General features: G+C 50.5%; 1 protein-coding gene across 4 annotated transcripts; it reads right to left on the reverse strand.

The window, feature by feature from the left end:
- Positions 1-1,108: 1,108 nt before the first annotated feature.
- Positions 1,109-14,305, reverse strand: TMEM268 (transmembrane protein 268). 4 transcript variants are annotated; one of them, XM_064677112.1, is made up of 10 exons: positions 13,870-14,290; positions 13,632-13,737; positions 11,081-11,381; positions 9,084-9,193; positions 8,438-8,545; positions 7,032-7,181; positions 5,607-5,717; positions 3,998-4,078; positions 2,109-2,297; positions 1,109-1,336 (listed from the first exon to the last, which is right to left on the reverse strand). In XM_064677112.1, exons 3-10 carry the CDS (start codon positions 11,178-11,180, stop codon positions 1,157-1,159), a joined length of 1,029 nt encoding a protein of 342 aa, XP_064533182.1. In that variant the 5' UTR covers positions 11,181-11,381; positions 13,632-13,737; positions 13,870-14,290; the 3' UTR covers positions 1,109-1,156. The 4 variants fall into 4 exon arrangements, with proteins under 4 accessions (XP_064533182.1, XP_064533181.1, XP_064533183.1 ...); XM_064677111.1 differs by having other exon boundaries at positions 13,632-14,290; XM_064677113.1 differs by lacking the exons at positions 13,632-13,737; positions 13,870-14,290 and adding an exon at positions 11,529-12,591.
- Between the last annotated feature and the right edge of the window lie 371 nt (positions 14,306-14,676).

Here is a 14,676-nt window from a genome sequence, read left to right on the forward strand (position 1 = left end):
CACAGCAAGGCTGGAAAATGCACACCTTGGGCTCTTTACTCTGACACTGCCACTCCCTGGGACAGGTGTCACCACCAAACTGGGGGTTAGGTGGTCACAGCAGTGCAAGGAGCCACCTGAATGTCGTGGAAGGGCCTGGCTGTGGGACAGGAGGACACCAGCACCACCTGAGCACACAACCCACAGTGCTTCCTTTGCCATTCCCTCATGGATCCCATGGACACACTGCTCCTGCTCTCCACTGGCTCCTCTCCCATGTTGTGTGTAAATGGAGAGCGTGGAGAGAGGAGGAAAGGAAAACAAAGGAAATCAGCCTGCAAATGGAGCAGAAAAGGGAGCCTGAAAAGAGCAGTGCCCCAGGATGCCCTACCCAGTGCCCTGTCCAAGGTTTGATCCCAAGGATCACCCAGGGCTCTGGTGGTCTGCTGGAAGGTGTCCCTGCCCGTGGCAGGGGGTTGGAATGAGCTGAGCTTTAAGGTCCCTTCCAAGCCAAACCATTCTATGTTTCTATGAGATGTGACTCTGGAAGATGGGCCTGTGCAGAGCCAGGAGTTGGACTCAATGATCCTTGTGGGTCCCTTCCAGCTCTGTGATTCCTGATTCCATGATTCTGTGCCCATCACCTCCTTCCCAGGGGAGGCAGCAGAAGCAGCAGGTACTGAGCACTGTCCCCAGCTTGCTCCTGAGTGGAAGGTGTGCTGAGTCATCAGCTGGGACAGTGCCCACGTGTCACAGGGCAGAGACACTGTCCCTGACAACTGTGTGACACAAACACAGCCCAGAGCAAGCAGCACATTTCCAACACCTCCAGGCGTGTTTCCCTGTCTTCCTTGTACTGGAAACTCCCACATGCTTCATTCCAAAGGCACGGGACTGGCACCTGTGGGTGTTCCCTGTGACTCTCTGAGCCCCCAGGTAAGAGAAATGTCCCACAGGAGCTCCAGCCTGTCCCTGGGCTGTTCTGACCCCTGGGGCAGCTCCTTCCCCCTGAGCCAGGGGCAGGCAGGTCTCCAAGGCTTTTCTGTGAGTGTCTTGCATGTTTTATTGGAGTTCTACTTCCACATGTCCGTCTGGGTAAATCCAGGATGAGGGATCACAGCCCCACTGGTGTGGAGGGACAGCTTTTATTTTGGTGTTTTCCAGGCCCCTCTGGGGGTCACCTGCCCCTGAACCAGCTCTGGTGTGAGTCGAGCACGGTGGTCTGGATGAACTGGCACAGACAGGGCACGGTGCTGTGCTCCAGGTGCCCCCCTGCCACAGCCCCAGGGAGCTGCCCCGTGACCAGGAGCCGGACGTAGAACCCGCTGAAGATCACCAGGAGCTGCTGGGCCATGGCCTGGAACGAGCAGAGAGGTGTCAGGGCAGAGCATCTGGGCAGAGAGAGTGGTATTAAACACCATTTGTTCCCTCCTTCAAGGACTGTCCTGCTCTGAGAGGAGCAGGACAGCAGCCAGTGGCACATATAACTGTCCCAGATCCCCTTCTGGTCAGCACTGTCCCCACAGGGGAGGGACACAAAATGACCCATGGGTGGCCTGGGAGCCTGGGGACCTGCCCACTCTGTCACTGTCTTTTTTTTTGGCCTCTAGACAGCCAGAGAGCCTCAATCTGCAGGGATGGCACCTGCACAGAATTCACTTAGTAACAGCAAGAGGAAAACTGGAAAATAAATCAAAATCATCCCTTTTGAAGCTCCTTGCTGAGCAGGAATGAGGACACATTTGTTGCTCAGCGTGGCACAAGTCTTTGAAGGCACTTTCTGTGGAGGGAACAGAGGCTGGGCACATCCATAACTCATCCCCAGCCTGGACAGGGGCACCAGGGCCCTGCACAGACCCTGGGTAGAGTTTGTCTTCCAAACTGGGACCCCTTGGCCACCAGCAAGGAAAAGCCCAAGCCATGAATTCCTCAAGGATTAAGCATTGGCTGACTGAACTGCTCAGCAGCAGCAGGGCTGGAGAAGGTGTGTGTGGAATTCCAGGTGCTTCTGGTGGTGAAAAAGGAGGAGTCTCCCATGGCTGGTGGGTGCTGGGATGAGTTTTGGAGCTGAGCTGCCTGGGGAGCTGATTTGGTGCCTGGGGCTGTCAGGGAGGGATGTTTCTCCTTACCTCTGGTGGGCCCTCAGGGACGAGGCAGAGCAGCTCATTGCATGTCACAGGCTTTTTATTCAGGTTCTCCCCAGTGGATAAAAGAGGGGACTCTTCACGTGGAGCCTCCTCATCCTCTGTCCCCAGGTCGGGCTGAGCTGCTGCCTCCATGACCACACAGAGCTTGTCCAGCCTGTGCCTCAATCCTGCCTGGAAGAGAAAGATTTCGGGTTCTCCAAAGGCAGTGGCTGAGAACAGCCTTTAAAGGGCTCAAAGAATTTCTTCCTGCATGTTTTTCACTCCTGGGATTGACCATCCCAAGCACTTGGAGATGGGTGTCCATCCCACAGCCAGGAGCTCTTGGGGCAGTGACTGTTCCCAGCACGATGGTCACGGCCTGACAGGGGGAATCTTGTCTTTAAAATCTGAGTTTTCAAATATAAGTCTATAAAATCCCCTGTGTGTGGATTTGGGGGGGGTCACTGTCCATCCCCCCAGGCTGCAGCTGTTGGTTCAGCAGGGGGATGAGCAACCTGGAGGTTTTGGGAGGGTTGTACCCCCTCACCTCTCATCCCACAGCCACCAAGGGCAGTTCAGGGGATATTTATACACCCACAGAGAGACAAACATTCCCTTGGAGGCCAAGAGGACAACATTTTTATCCAATTAACCCAGTACAGCATTTCCTCCTCCCTCAGGCCATCCCATTTATTCCAGGAGGACAGCTCAAGGTGTCAGCTCTTTCAGGCTGGGACACGTGCTTCCAAAATTGGCCTTCCTTTGCTTCCTGATGACTTTCCTTCATTAAAGTTGTGCAGTTAATTACCCAGACACCCACACAGCAAACAAACAAATCAAAACAAGTTCCTGCTGAACTGGGCACCAGCAGGTGCAGCTGATCCACCTCCCAGTGTGCCCAGATCCCAGCAGGAGAAGCTCAGGAGGGCACTCAGACACTCAGTTGTCCTTGCTGTGTTGGGCTGAAATGTTGGTAATCTCTTAAATATTGTCAAAATCATCACAGAATGAGGATAAATTTTCTATTTTCACCTCTCTGTCACTCTCTTTCTTCCCCCCTCCTCCTTTTCCTGTTTAATTCTCTCTTTCCCTGCCTCACGTTTACTGTTAAATAACAGTAAATTACACATTTACTCTTAAAATTATTGTTACTGTTTTAATTATCAATTGGTACTATTAATTATTAATATATCAATTAATTAACATAACTATTAATATAACTATTAATTTATTATTTAATTAATAGCAATTGGCTATTATTCATGAATTTGATTAATTTTCTTACTATTATTTTATAACAAAATATTTTATTTAAAAATTTAATTATTTTCTTAATAAATTATTTGCTATAATAATTAACAATTATTAATAGTTTTATTTATTTATTTAATTGATTTTTCTTAGTAGCTTATTACTATTGGTTATTATTTAATAATTAATTAAATAATATTGCTTAAATAATATTAATTAAATATTTAATGTGAAGTATTAACATTAATATTGAATTTAATAATTAATATTTAATTAATGTTAAATATTAATTACTAATTTTAATATTCATTTAAGCAATGTTTAACATTAATTAAATTAATATTAAATATTAATTCAATAATTAATGGTTAAATTAATTAAATCATTAGTTAAATAATATTAAATCAATTGGTACTGTTAAATTATTAACTGTTAAATTATTCACATGTGCTGTTAAATAAAATCCACATTCCTCCCTTTGGCAGCTGGTCTCGTTTGCACCTTAATTCAGGCAGAGGCATTTCTAATAATTTGAATAACTGGATCAAAACACTTCTCCACCCCCATCCCACCAACGCTGGGCCCCAGGGCTGGAGCTGCAGGTGTGCCCAGGCTGTGCCAGGCTGTGCCCACCCCCTTACCTGTGCAGTGCTCTGCAGGTGGGTGAGGTGGGAGGACAGGGCCTGCAGGCAGCGCTCGGGGCTGAACTGCACAAACCACAGCTGGAAGGGGCAGGTTAAGGAGGGAATGGTTCCATCTTCCCAGCTCCCTGGGGATGGGAGGTGGGATCTCACAGGGAGCAGAGCCTGTGGGATGCTCAGGATACAGCCAGGACCCAAAAACCACATCACAGGGCTCGTTTTAAGTGCCATTTAGGGCTGTTTTTAAGCCATGTCTGCTCTAAGACAAAACTTCAAATTATTGGGACAAGAAGAGGGGTGGCAGAGAAAGGGACATTACCCCAGTCCAGTCCTCCTCCCTCCCCTCCTGCAGCCTGGGGTGGGGGCACAACAGGGAGAACCCAGGGTCACTGCCCATCACTCATCTCAGTGGCCTTATATCCAAATAAACTGGTGGGGCACAGTGACTTAGCTCCCCTAAACCCTAACCCCCTTCCTGCTTTCTTGGCTTTGTTTCTCTTTCTATTTCTATATCCTAAATGTATTTTATATTTATATTATTCACATTATATTTATATTATTTATATCCCATTTATGTTTGTGTTTACATCCAACTATTGATAATATTTCCCCTTTATTTGTTGCAAAGTTTACCCTACTTGGTGCTGGTCTGTAGGACAGAGACACTGCTGGGAAGAGTCTTCCAAGAGCAACGTGATGGGGATGCAAGTCCTGCCAGCTCTGAGGCAGCCAAAGGTCTGCCCTTGGACATCTCCTCAACCTGCCACCATCAAGGGGATCCAGGAACAGCAGAAAAGCCAGAGGGTTAAAATAGATCTGACATTGAGCAGACAGGGAAATTGTAAATTATTTGCTGCTCTCAGGCAGTTCTGGGACACAAAAAGGTGAAGGCTCCTTGGATTAGTCCTCACTTACTGAGGTGTAGAACTATCCTGGCGTGAATAAATGTGTAATTCAGGTTTGCAGTTATTGTAATTCAGGTTTGTAATTGTCCTCACCCTGCAGGACTTTGGCCCTGCCAGCCCTCCTGCAGAATTCCCTGCTCCCTTCCTTGCCCCTGTGCTCCACCCTGGCTTCCCTCACCATTTGTATTTCTTACCTCTTTAAACATCTCTCCCTCACCTTCCTTTTACACCTTAATGGGATCTTAAAACTCTCTTGATTCCCCTAAATCTTTGGCTAGTCCAGAAAAGGTGTCTCTGAAGCCAGGGATGGGGAGTCTGGTTTTCTCCATGTTGGATTTTTGGGGGGACACTCTGGTTTTCTCTGTGCTGGTTCTTTTGGGGTGTTTTTTGGGGTTTTTTTTGCCATAAGCACATTGCTGTCACTCCACTTACAGTGAGAATCATCACTGTCCCTTAAGTATAACACACTTCCAGGAATAATTGTCTGCCCTAAGGAATCTCATTTCAATCCTTTACACTCATTATTTCCAACTGACTTTGGGCATAACTCAATCACCACTTACAGGAGAAATAAAAATACCCCATTCCTCAGGCCATGCAATAAAAAGAACATCCTAGAAATCCCACCCTCTGGATCATAACATCACCAAATACCTCCACATCATCCCAGGAGGGATATGAACGATTCCCTACACAAAGGATACTTGTAGGATGTTGTGTGGCCCCTCCAGGACATCTGTGATCCCCAGAATTAAACTGTGCTTGATAAAGATTTCATTGACAGCTGCCAGCCTCACGTCTGTGTTCACGTTTATCTGTGAGAGAATGAAAGGAAACAATAACATCTCTACAAAAGAAAAGTTGGGTCACGCTACAAACTGCAGCTGGATAATCCCAAATCCTGGGTTTCTGCCAGGAAAACGGTGACATGAGCAGAGTGTGGGCAGGGCAGGGTGTCACCAGCCATCAGGATTGGCCTCTTCACCACCAGCAGACAGAAATCCCACTAAGGTTTATTTCTGTCATAGACAAAATGAGCTGAATTCACTTCCAGTGTCATGTTGTCCCTTCCATCCCCCAGCAGCCCCTGAGGGAAGGACTCCTTTCCTGAACCTCTGTGCACCCCTACATTTGCCAGGTTTCCTCTTGGAGGAATCATTTGCTCCAAAATCCGTTTAAAAAGCCCCCTCTGGACTTTGAATGAAGCCTTTGCACTATTATTCTTCAAGCAACTCCACAGAAATTTCCACACTCCTGTGACTCCTCCACCAAGCAGTGGAGGCTGTGGGTGCTTTCTCTCACACCAGCATCACCTCCCTGCTTCCTTCTGCTGCCCAGTCTACCTTGGGTTTATCATTTTATTGCAACTTCTGTGTGTTAGGAGCTGCCTCTTTGTTCTGTTACAAGGCAGCTGCTGTGGGACCTCGACCCCAGAGCAGGAATAAACAATTCCCTTAATTCCAGAGGCAGCAGAGGCTGCCAGGACTGTCCACAGCTGCTGGTGAGCCCCTGTGCCTTCCCACCAGCTGTGGGAGCAGGAACTGTGCTTTGCAAGGGGTTTGTCTCCAGGGTGACCTTGTGGCAGCCTCTCAGTACCTGAAGGGGCTCCAAGAGGGCTGGAGAGGGAATTCCACAAAGGCATGGAGTGACAGGACAAGGGGCAATGGCATCACACAGGGAGGGCAGGGTCAGGTGGGATATTGGGGAGAAATCCTTGGCTTTGTGGGTGGGGAGGCCCTGGCCCAGGTTGCCCAGAGAAGCTGTGGCTGCCCCTGGATCCCTGGAAGTGTCCAAGGCCAGGCTGGAGGGGTCTTGGAGCAACCTGGGCTAGTGGAAGGTGTCCCTGGAAGGAGATGGATCTTTAAGGTCCCTTCCCACCCAAACCATTCCATGACCTCCAGCCACAGCAGGAGCTTTGAGCCAACCTGAGCAGCTCCAACATTTCAGGCACCACAACCCCTCCCTTGGCTGTACAACCCCCCTCGCCTCAACCTGATCCCTGAACACTGTAAAAATATTCCCTCCTCCCTGGATAATTTATATTCTCAGTGTGCATCTAGGGAAGAAACTCCCCTCAGGAGTCCTGCTCCTCTTGCCCCACATTCCCCCACACAATTCCCTCCTCTCACCTTCCTCTGGCGCCGATCCATGACCAGTATGACCAGTACAGTGACTGCCACAGCAGCCAGGGTCACCAGCACACTGGACACCCAGGAGCGTCCAAAGGAACACAGCTGGACCGTGGAGTAAAGGTTTGTCCAGAGAGACATGTAGAAAACCTGGGGAAAAAAATAATTAAAGAGAGACTGGGGATAGTCACAAACCCGTGAAAGTGAGAAAAGTCACACAAAGAAGAAAACCAGCAGTCCCTCTCCCTTCCCTCTCGTCATAAATTGAGTCACACGAGATTTTTCAGAGGGTGAGAAAGGACAGAAGGGCTTTCCAACAATAAATAAGGGAAAGAAAGGACTGGAAGGACTGAGTGAGCTCTAGTTTATTGTAAAAAATCACCAGTCACCAAAGACAGAAAGAGTGAATTATTAATGATGATTTATACCCAGGAAGGATTTCAACTGAGTTCTTCCATTTAGAGAAGAAATGCACTCACTGAGGCATATTAGTAATAATTCTAATAGTCCTGTATTTAGAAAGGTCCTGTGTCAAGGTGGTGCAGGGACCACTCAATTACAATAAAGCTCAAACAGTGGACACTGAAATGGCATCAAGGACCATGTTAAGGGCTGACAAACTTGGTCTTTCCATAAAGATGGGAAAAACTGAATTTCTTTACTTCAGACAGCAAGTATTTGGGCAGGAGATTGCCTGGAACCAAGTATGATGTGTACATAGCATGTCACAGCATCAGCTTGTAATAACATAATTTATTTGCACTAAACAGGGACCAAACCCCTCAAAACACTGAGCCCCCATCCCTACACTCTTAGTGAAAGGAGAAAAGGTTAAAAACCAGGCCTGTTGTAGGTATCTCAGCTACCTCAGCCACAGACAACCTGCTTTGGTGGGACTGTACCAGCAAGAGGTTGGAGGAGGTGCCTTGCCCTCCATCTACAGAAATTCTGTGAGCTGGGAGATCTGCTTTTTAACTCGATTTTAAAAATCTGAAGATATTCTGGTCCCGCTGCTATTTTAGACCGACGGACCAGTCAACTCTGGTTGCTGAGGGGACTGCCTGGAGTTGCTCGTCTTCTTCTGGTGAGAGAGGCTCCTCCACAGACCCCACCATCTGCTGCAAGGCCGGTACTTTGTCTGCAGGGGGCTGAGGGTGTGATCAAATCCAGCTCCTTGTTTTAGTTCCTGGGGTTTTTTTGTACAGCCATTATACCTGTCTTCTTCTCCTTTCACTAATAGTGTAGGAATTGGGGCTCAGTGTTTGGAGGGGGTTGGTGCCAAAGGAACCCACTAGGATGGTGAAAACCAGTATTTCCTCCCTGCCCAAGCCCTCCCTGGGCACAAGGAAACCAGGGGGAGGTGTTGGTGCCCTCGGGCAGTGCCTGGAGATCCCCCCTGTCCTCACCACGGCGATGGCAATCTGGAACGCCCGCGAGTTGTAGAACATGTACCTCCTCACTTCAGGCTTCAGGACACCATCCTGGATCAAGTCTTTCCACTGATCCAATGGCACCTGCTCAGGGAGCAAACACAGAACTAGAGCCACCCTCTGGTTTGGGCTCCCAGTCCCACCAGACCCAGCCTGGGCAAACATTGTGGGGCCAGCCTGGCACTGCAACCCGAGTCTGTGTCCCCTCCCACAGAGAGCATCTCCAATCCCACCCACACAGCTCTCACAGACCAAAAACTTGTGTTCTTGCCCCATTTGCAGTGAGGAAAATCTGCCTGGAATATCTGCCTGGAAAGGGCAGGGAAAGGCACAGGAGGAAAAACACCTTTTTATGAGGAAGGACAAGACAAGACATTGTCCCAGGGATTCCCTGACCCATCAGAGTGACTTGCAGGCAGAATTAACTCCAACCCATGTTCAAAGAGTTTCCTCATGGAGGTTTAATCCAAGATCACCCCAGCTGACTTGCAGCTGAAGCTGAACTGAAACAAGCACCTCTCAAGACAAAAAAACCCCAAAGCCCTCTGTGATGTGGCTGTGAATGCAAATGATGCCAACCCAGCTGGTATTAAACTCCCACAGCGTCCCCAGGGCAGCTCACCTGGACCCCCAGGGCCTTCAGCTTCTCTGCACAAAGCTCCATGTCAAAGGAGGAGGTGGAGCAGGTGTTGTCCATGCTGAGCACCAGGAGCACCTGGTCTTTGAGGGGTTCTGCAAGAGCCCAAAGGAGCCATGAGCACCCCACTGCAGGGGGGTTTTCTCCCAGCAGCCAGGAAACACACGGCCAAGGGAAGGCTGAGGAACTGAGGCCACCCTGATGTGTTGGAAAAGGATCCAGAATCCCCCTGGGACATTTCTAAGGAGCTCTGGAAGCAGCCTGATGTAAGGAGACAACCCACAAAAAGGGAGGAAACCCCAAACACTTCCAGGAGTGAGCAGAGATAACAAGAGATAACATGATGCTCTGATCTTCAGGCAGATGATGTCTTGCCTCACCAATCCCTGACTGAAAGGACAATGGCCTCAGGCTGCTGGGGGTTGGTAAGGCTGATCTACCTCTTAGAGATCCCCCCTCGGCCTGCCCACCCCACCCACCCCAAACAACAGCTGGAGCAATCAAATGAAAGTGCTTTCCAGCAACCACATTGCCTGGGATGTGGCAGGGCCACCCTGGAACCAACCCCCCACATCCTCCAGTGCCCAGTTCCCCACTCCAGCAGCGCTCCTGGGATCAGCTCGAGGCCCTCAGCTTCCCAGTGTCACCTCAGAGGTGTAAGCTAGAGATCCCAGTCACAGCCAGGAGCCTAAAAAATGAGAGGACAGCCTGTCCTAGATTTGAGGAGCAGCCTTGGAGCGGCACAGGAGAGCTGTGATCTCCAGGCATCCCATCTGGCACCCACCTAGAGCTCACACAAGCTGTGCTACGGCAGGAGGAAGAGTTCAGGTCTGAGGAAGTGGCTTGTTCAGCTCAGATCCTGTTTCTCTGAAATGTTCCCCTCAGCTTTCCTTCCCCTTTGCAGCTCCAGGGTCAGCCGGGTGTCCCCCGGGCTGCTCCTGCTGACACTTTGTGCTCTCCCAGACTGTTGTGCTGATGGAACACCACATGTTCACCTTTCCCTTCTCCCTCATTTCCATCCTCCCTCCTCATCATCTCCTCACTGCTCATGAAATGAGGCAATTCCAACAGGGTGTGACTGCACTGAGCCAAAAAGGGGAGAGCAGGAGCGCCTGGAACCTCCAGGATCACAAGGTGCTGTTTGTTTGCTGAGCTTCATCTCCTCCTGGCACACAGCAGTGGAGATGGTGATTATAAAGCAAAAATAAAGCAAATGGCCTCAGCCTTGGGCCCAGCTCTCCTGTTCTCCAGGGCTTTAGTCTTGGACACTTCCAGGGATGGGGCAGCCACAGCTTCTCTGGGCAACCTGTGCCAGGGCCTCCCCACCCTCACAGGGAAGGGTTTCTTCCTAAAATCTAATCTAAACATACTCTCTTCACAGTGTGAAGCCACTTCCCCTTGTCCTGTCTCTCCAGGCCCTTGGAAACAGTCTCTCTCCATCCATGGGCTCCCTTCAGGTTCAGGAAGGTCACAATCAGGTCACCCCAAAGCTTCCCTTCTCCAGGCTGAACAATCCCAGCTCTCCCAGCCTTTCTTCCCAGCAGAGCTGCTCCAGCCCTCTGATCCTCTTGGTGCCTCCTCTGGACTCTCTCCAGCAGCTCCATGTCCTCTCTGTGCTGTTCCCCAGGGCTGGAGCAGCTCTGCAGGGGGGTCTCACCTGAGGGGCAGAGGGGTAGAATCCCCCCCTCCCCTGCTGCCCACACTACAAGTCAAGTTTCCCAAATTTGTCTTGGAAGGCCACAAGAAAAGGACTTCTAGGGTCCTGATTTTCAATAGGTTGATGTCCATTCATTCCTATATATCGGGTATTCCTAATAAGTCAGTGTCTCCATCCCCTTCCCAAAATGCTGAAACACCCACACTGTTCAGTCACTTTGGCAAATGAGATGCTGTTAAAGAGCACCTTTGAAAAAGTTTGTCTGTGGTTATTTTAAGGGCCCCGTGCTCAGCTCTGCCTCTCTCCTTATCAACAAACCACTCACCTGTCACCCACTGCAGGGATTCTTCCTTTAAATCACTCTTACAGTAGAGGAGGGAGGACCCATTTTTCCCAGTCCCGCCAGTTTGGCTTTTCTGGGCCATGCTGGAGGTGCCTTTCCCTGAGGGATTCTCTGTTGTGGTGTGAGAAATTCAGCATTTATCTCTCTCCCTGCTGAGAAGCACCAGCTCAGCTCCCCCGGCAGCCGGCTGGGGAGCAGACTGTGAAACCCTCACTCACACTCCCACTGCTGCCTCCCTCGAGATCCTGCTTTCCACGAGCCAGGAGGCATTTTTTTTTTAGCCCTGAAAAGAGAAAAAGAAAATCCTAAATCTTGCAGAGACAGCAAATAAGGGATAACAGCAGTGACTTTGCTCCTTGGACCCTGCACTTGGCAGGTGTTGGGCAGCCCCGAGCACAGTAAGCACAGACTCGCCTTCTGCTGCAATTACCTTTTGGTTTTTTGTTAATAGCTGGAAAGGTTGTCCTTAAATATTCCTTAAATTATCCTGACATCCTTAAGCATTCGTATTTTGTAAGCAACTGGTCAAGACCAGGCAGGATTTGTCCTTGTGAAGCCAGCGGGCTCTTTGCTCTGCCAGAGCCGGTGGAAAAGCCCCTCCTTGGAAGCGCCGCACCCCGCTCACCGTGCGGGGGATAAATCCCCTCCTCAGGGCGGGAGCGGCGCAGATCGGGCAGAAAAATGCCTCTGCTGAAGGCAGAGCCAAGCAGGAGCTCTCACCCGGAGCAGCAAAGCCTTTGGGGGTCTCTGCTCTCCTCTCCTCTCCCCTCAGTGCCAGGGGGAGTTCTCATCACAGCAGGCACTGTGCCCACGGGTTTGCCTGCTGATGTAAGTCTCTAACCCACTGCCAAGACTTGTGGGTGGCTATTAAAGCTTGGAAGACTCTGAAGAGTTTACTTTTCAATTATCTTCCCCCTCACGTGGCTGGGCTGCATCCGCACCAGCTCTCCAAAAACATCACCCTCTTTTTAACCTCTGCCTGGAGCAGGAGCCTGTTACTGTCCCCTGGTGTGAGGGTCCCTCATGGATTTCACCCACCCTCCTTCCAAAGAGGGTTGTTTTCTTTCTGACTGGGGGTTGTTGCTGCAGTTCCCCCCCTTGCACACAGCCAGGATAGTCCCTGGCAAGAAAGGAGGCAAGAGAAACAACAGGAGAGGTTCTGCTGGCAGGACAAACCCCTCAGAGGGCTGGAAACTCACCCTTAAAGGGGACAAACCACGATAAATGTTGCACAGGAGGTGTGCAGTGTGTGTGTGCACAGGGTGGGCACAGCACCTGCTCTTCAGGTGAGGAGCAATCCCCCGAAATTCTGAGCACAGCCCTCCCACAAGCATCACGAGCAGCCACGTTGTTACAGAGCACATCAACCAGCACCAAAAGGGGGATTGAGATGGTGAATTTTCTCCCCCCTTCCCCCCTTTTGCCATCAATCCTTTCAGGTTAGAATCAAACAAGAGGGGAAAACAAAAATCAAGACAGAAAAGCCCAGAGAAAACAGCAGCAAAGAGTGAAAGAACAGAGGAAACTAAAGGAAAATCTAATTAGAAACTAAAGAAAAACCTACTTAAAATCAAACAACCCGTTGCTGCTGCTGGCACAGTAAGTTAGAGGTGAATCAAGGCTCTGTGGCTTAGATGTCTTAGAGAATTTGGGGTCTCTGGAGGACAGTCCCCAGGAGGTGACAGTGAAGGTGCAGCAGGCCAGGGCAGCTCAGCCATTCCCAGCCCATCAGGGAGCTGCAGGAAGGAAAAGCCTTCCCCAGCCAGGACAAGCTCTGTGCCCAAAGCAGCTCTGCTTTTGCCTCTTTGTGCAGCACAGACCTCATGTGGCTCTGCTGCCTTTTACTGCAGAACTGCCCATTTTGGAGGGGGGGCCCCCCTGTCCCCCCAAATCTTCCTCTGGTGCCTCCTGTGCCAGCTGGAGGAGCAGCCTCTCATCTCCTGCACTCCCAGGCTCTGTCTCTCAACATCTCTTCCTATTTTTTATGCAATGCCAACGTCTCTATGGTGACTTTGCCTCCTTCAGGCTGTGGACCCTCTTTTTCAGGCACCTCCAAGCCCTCACTAAACAGCAGAGAAACATTCAGCCAGTCCTGCTTCATTTCCTGAGCTGCCAGCAGAGCCTTACCTGGTCCAGTTTGCTCCTGGTCCTGGGAAGGCAGCTCAGTCCCCTCCTCCTCCTCCTGCCTGGCCTTTCTGTGCCATTGTCCCACTCTGCACTGCCCAGGTGCCACCACCAAGCAGGAAGTCTCTGGTCCTGCAGCCCTGAGCTGTGCTGGGAAAGTTCCCTCTCTTGCCTGTGTCTCCCTGGCTCAGACTAACCAGGCACAGCTCAGCCTGTGCCCCTGCCTCCCTCTCCTCACCCCGAGCTGCAAGCACCAACTTGCAAAATCTCCCTTGTGCATGTGACTATTCCCCTGGGCTGCTTTCAGAAATGTGGTTTTAACCCTCTGTGGTTCCTCAAAAGTGTTTCCACGCTGAAGGCACAGCCATGGGAGCAGAAACACCCTCCCCCCTCCAGGAATTATCCTCACCTTTGGCAGGGTGGGGGGCCAGAGCTGGAGCTGGACCCTGAAGCCTGTGCAGTGTCACAGAAGACTCTCCTCCTCCTCCTCCTCCTCCTTGATCAGCCAGGCAGAACTAAGAAAGCACAAATCCCACAGTTGCATCAGATTAGCTGCTGTGGGAATATCAGAGCCAAACACCCCTGACAGGGCTGGAGACACCAGAAGAGGCAAATGAAGATCTCAAGGCTGACAACAGGTCACTCACATTTGGCAAAAGGTCACGGCAAAGCCCAGAGGAACAGGGAAAACACGCAGGGCAGGAATTGCAGCCCTCCTCACACCAGGAGGCTGGGCTGATAGGGAGCAAGTTTCCTCTCCAGCAGCTCCAGGAGAAAAGCAGAAGGCTCAGGCACGTGGTCAGATGGACCCTCCAGAGCAGCTTCACGTGCGGGAGAAGTTTTTTCTTCCGTGCAAAGAGACAGTGCTGAGAAAAACCATGAAAAGGAGGCTCCTTGGCATGGGAATTGTGGTTTCAGAGCTCACCAAAAGCTGGAGGGATCCATGGAGGGTTGGAACAGAGCGAATCCAGCGTCTTGAGGACTGTTAGTTTTAAGGAATGGTTGAAAAAATAAAAAAAAGGCAGCTTATTGCAGTGCCTGTGGACACTTCCTGGAGCAAAGGCCACCCTTCTCCTGGAGGGATGGGTTTCTGCAGCCCTGCCTGCCCCAGGCATTGCTGAGTGATGTGTTCATCTCACCACGTGGCTGCACAGGCCACAGGAACGACTCCAAAGCTGCTTACATGGGATCTTGGGACACTGGGAACTGGGAACTGGCACAGCAACACCATCCAGGTATTGAGAAAAATCAGATAAACCCTGCTGCTGGCACCAGCTCCAATCCCCACCCACGAAAAGCTCTGGGCTCTTTTGCAAAGGCTCCTCATCAAAAGCTTTGGCTTTGTTTCCTCCTCTCCTCACCCACACAAAGATCCCAGCAGGGAATGATCACCCAAGTGCTTCCAAAGAGCACTGTCAGCTCTCCACGGGAAAATGCCCCAGGCCAAACCCTGG

This window comes from Pseudopipra pipra, chromosome 20 (genome assembly GCF_036250125.1).
Source record: "Pseudopipra pipra isolate bDixPip1 chromosome 20, bDixPip1.hap1, whole genome shotgun sequence".
NCBI lineage: Eukaryota > Metazoa > Chordata > Aves > Passeriformes > Pipridae > Pseudopipra > Pseudopipra pipra.

Bases quoted from the DNA above. Each gene is read 5' to 3' on its own strand.
- TMEM268 (XM_064677112.1), bottom strand. From the start codon at position 11,180: ATGGCCCAGAAAAGCCAAACTGGCGGGACTGGGAAAAATGGGTCCTCC. The intron at 4,079-5,606 runs GTATCCTTTGTG...TGCCCCTTCCAG, and splicing joins GGCCACACAACATCCTACAA to CTGTGGTTTGTGCAGTTCAG. The intron at 2,298-3,997 runs GTAAGGGGGTGG...TTTCTCTTCCAG, and splicing joins ACCTGCAGAGCACTGCACAG to GCAGGATTGAGGCACAGGCT.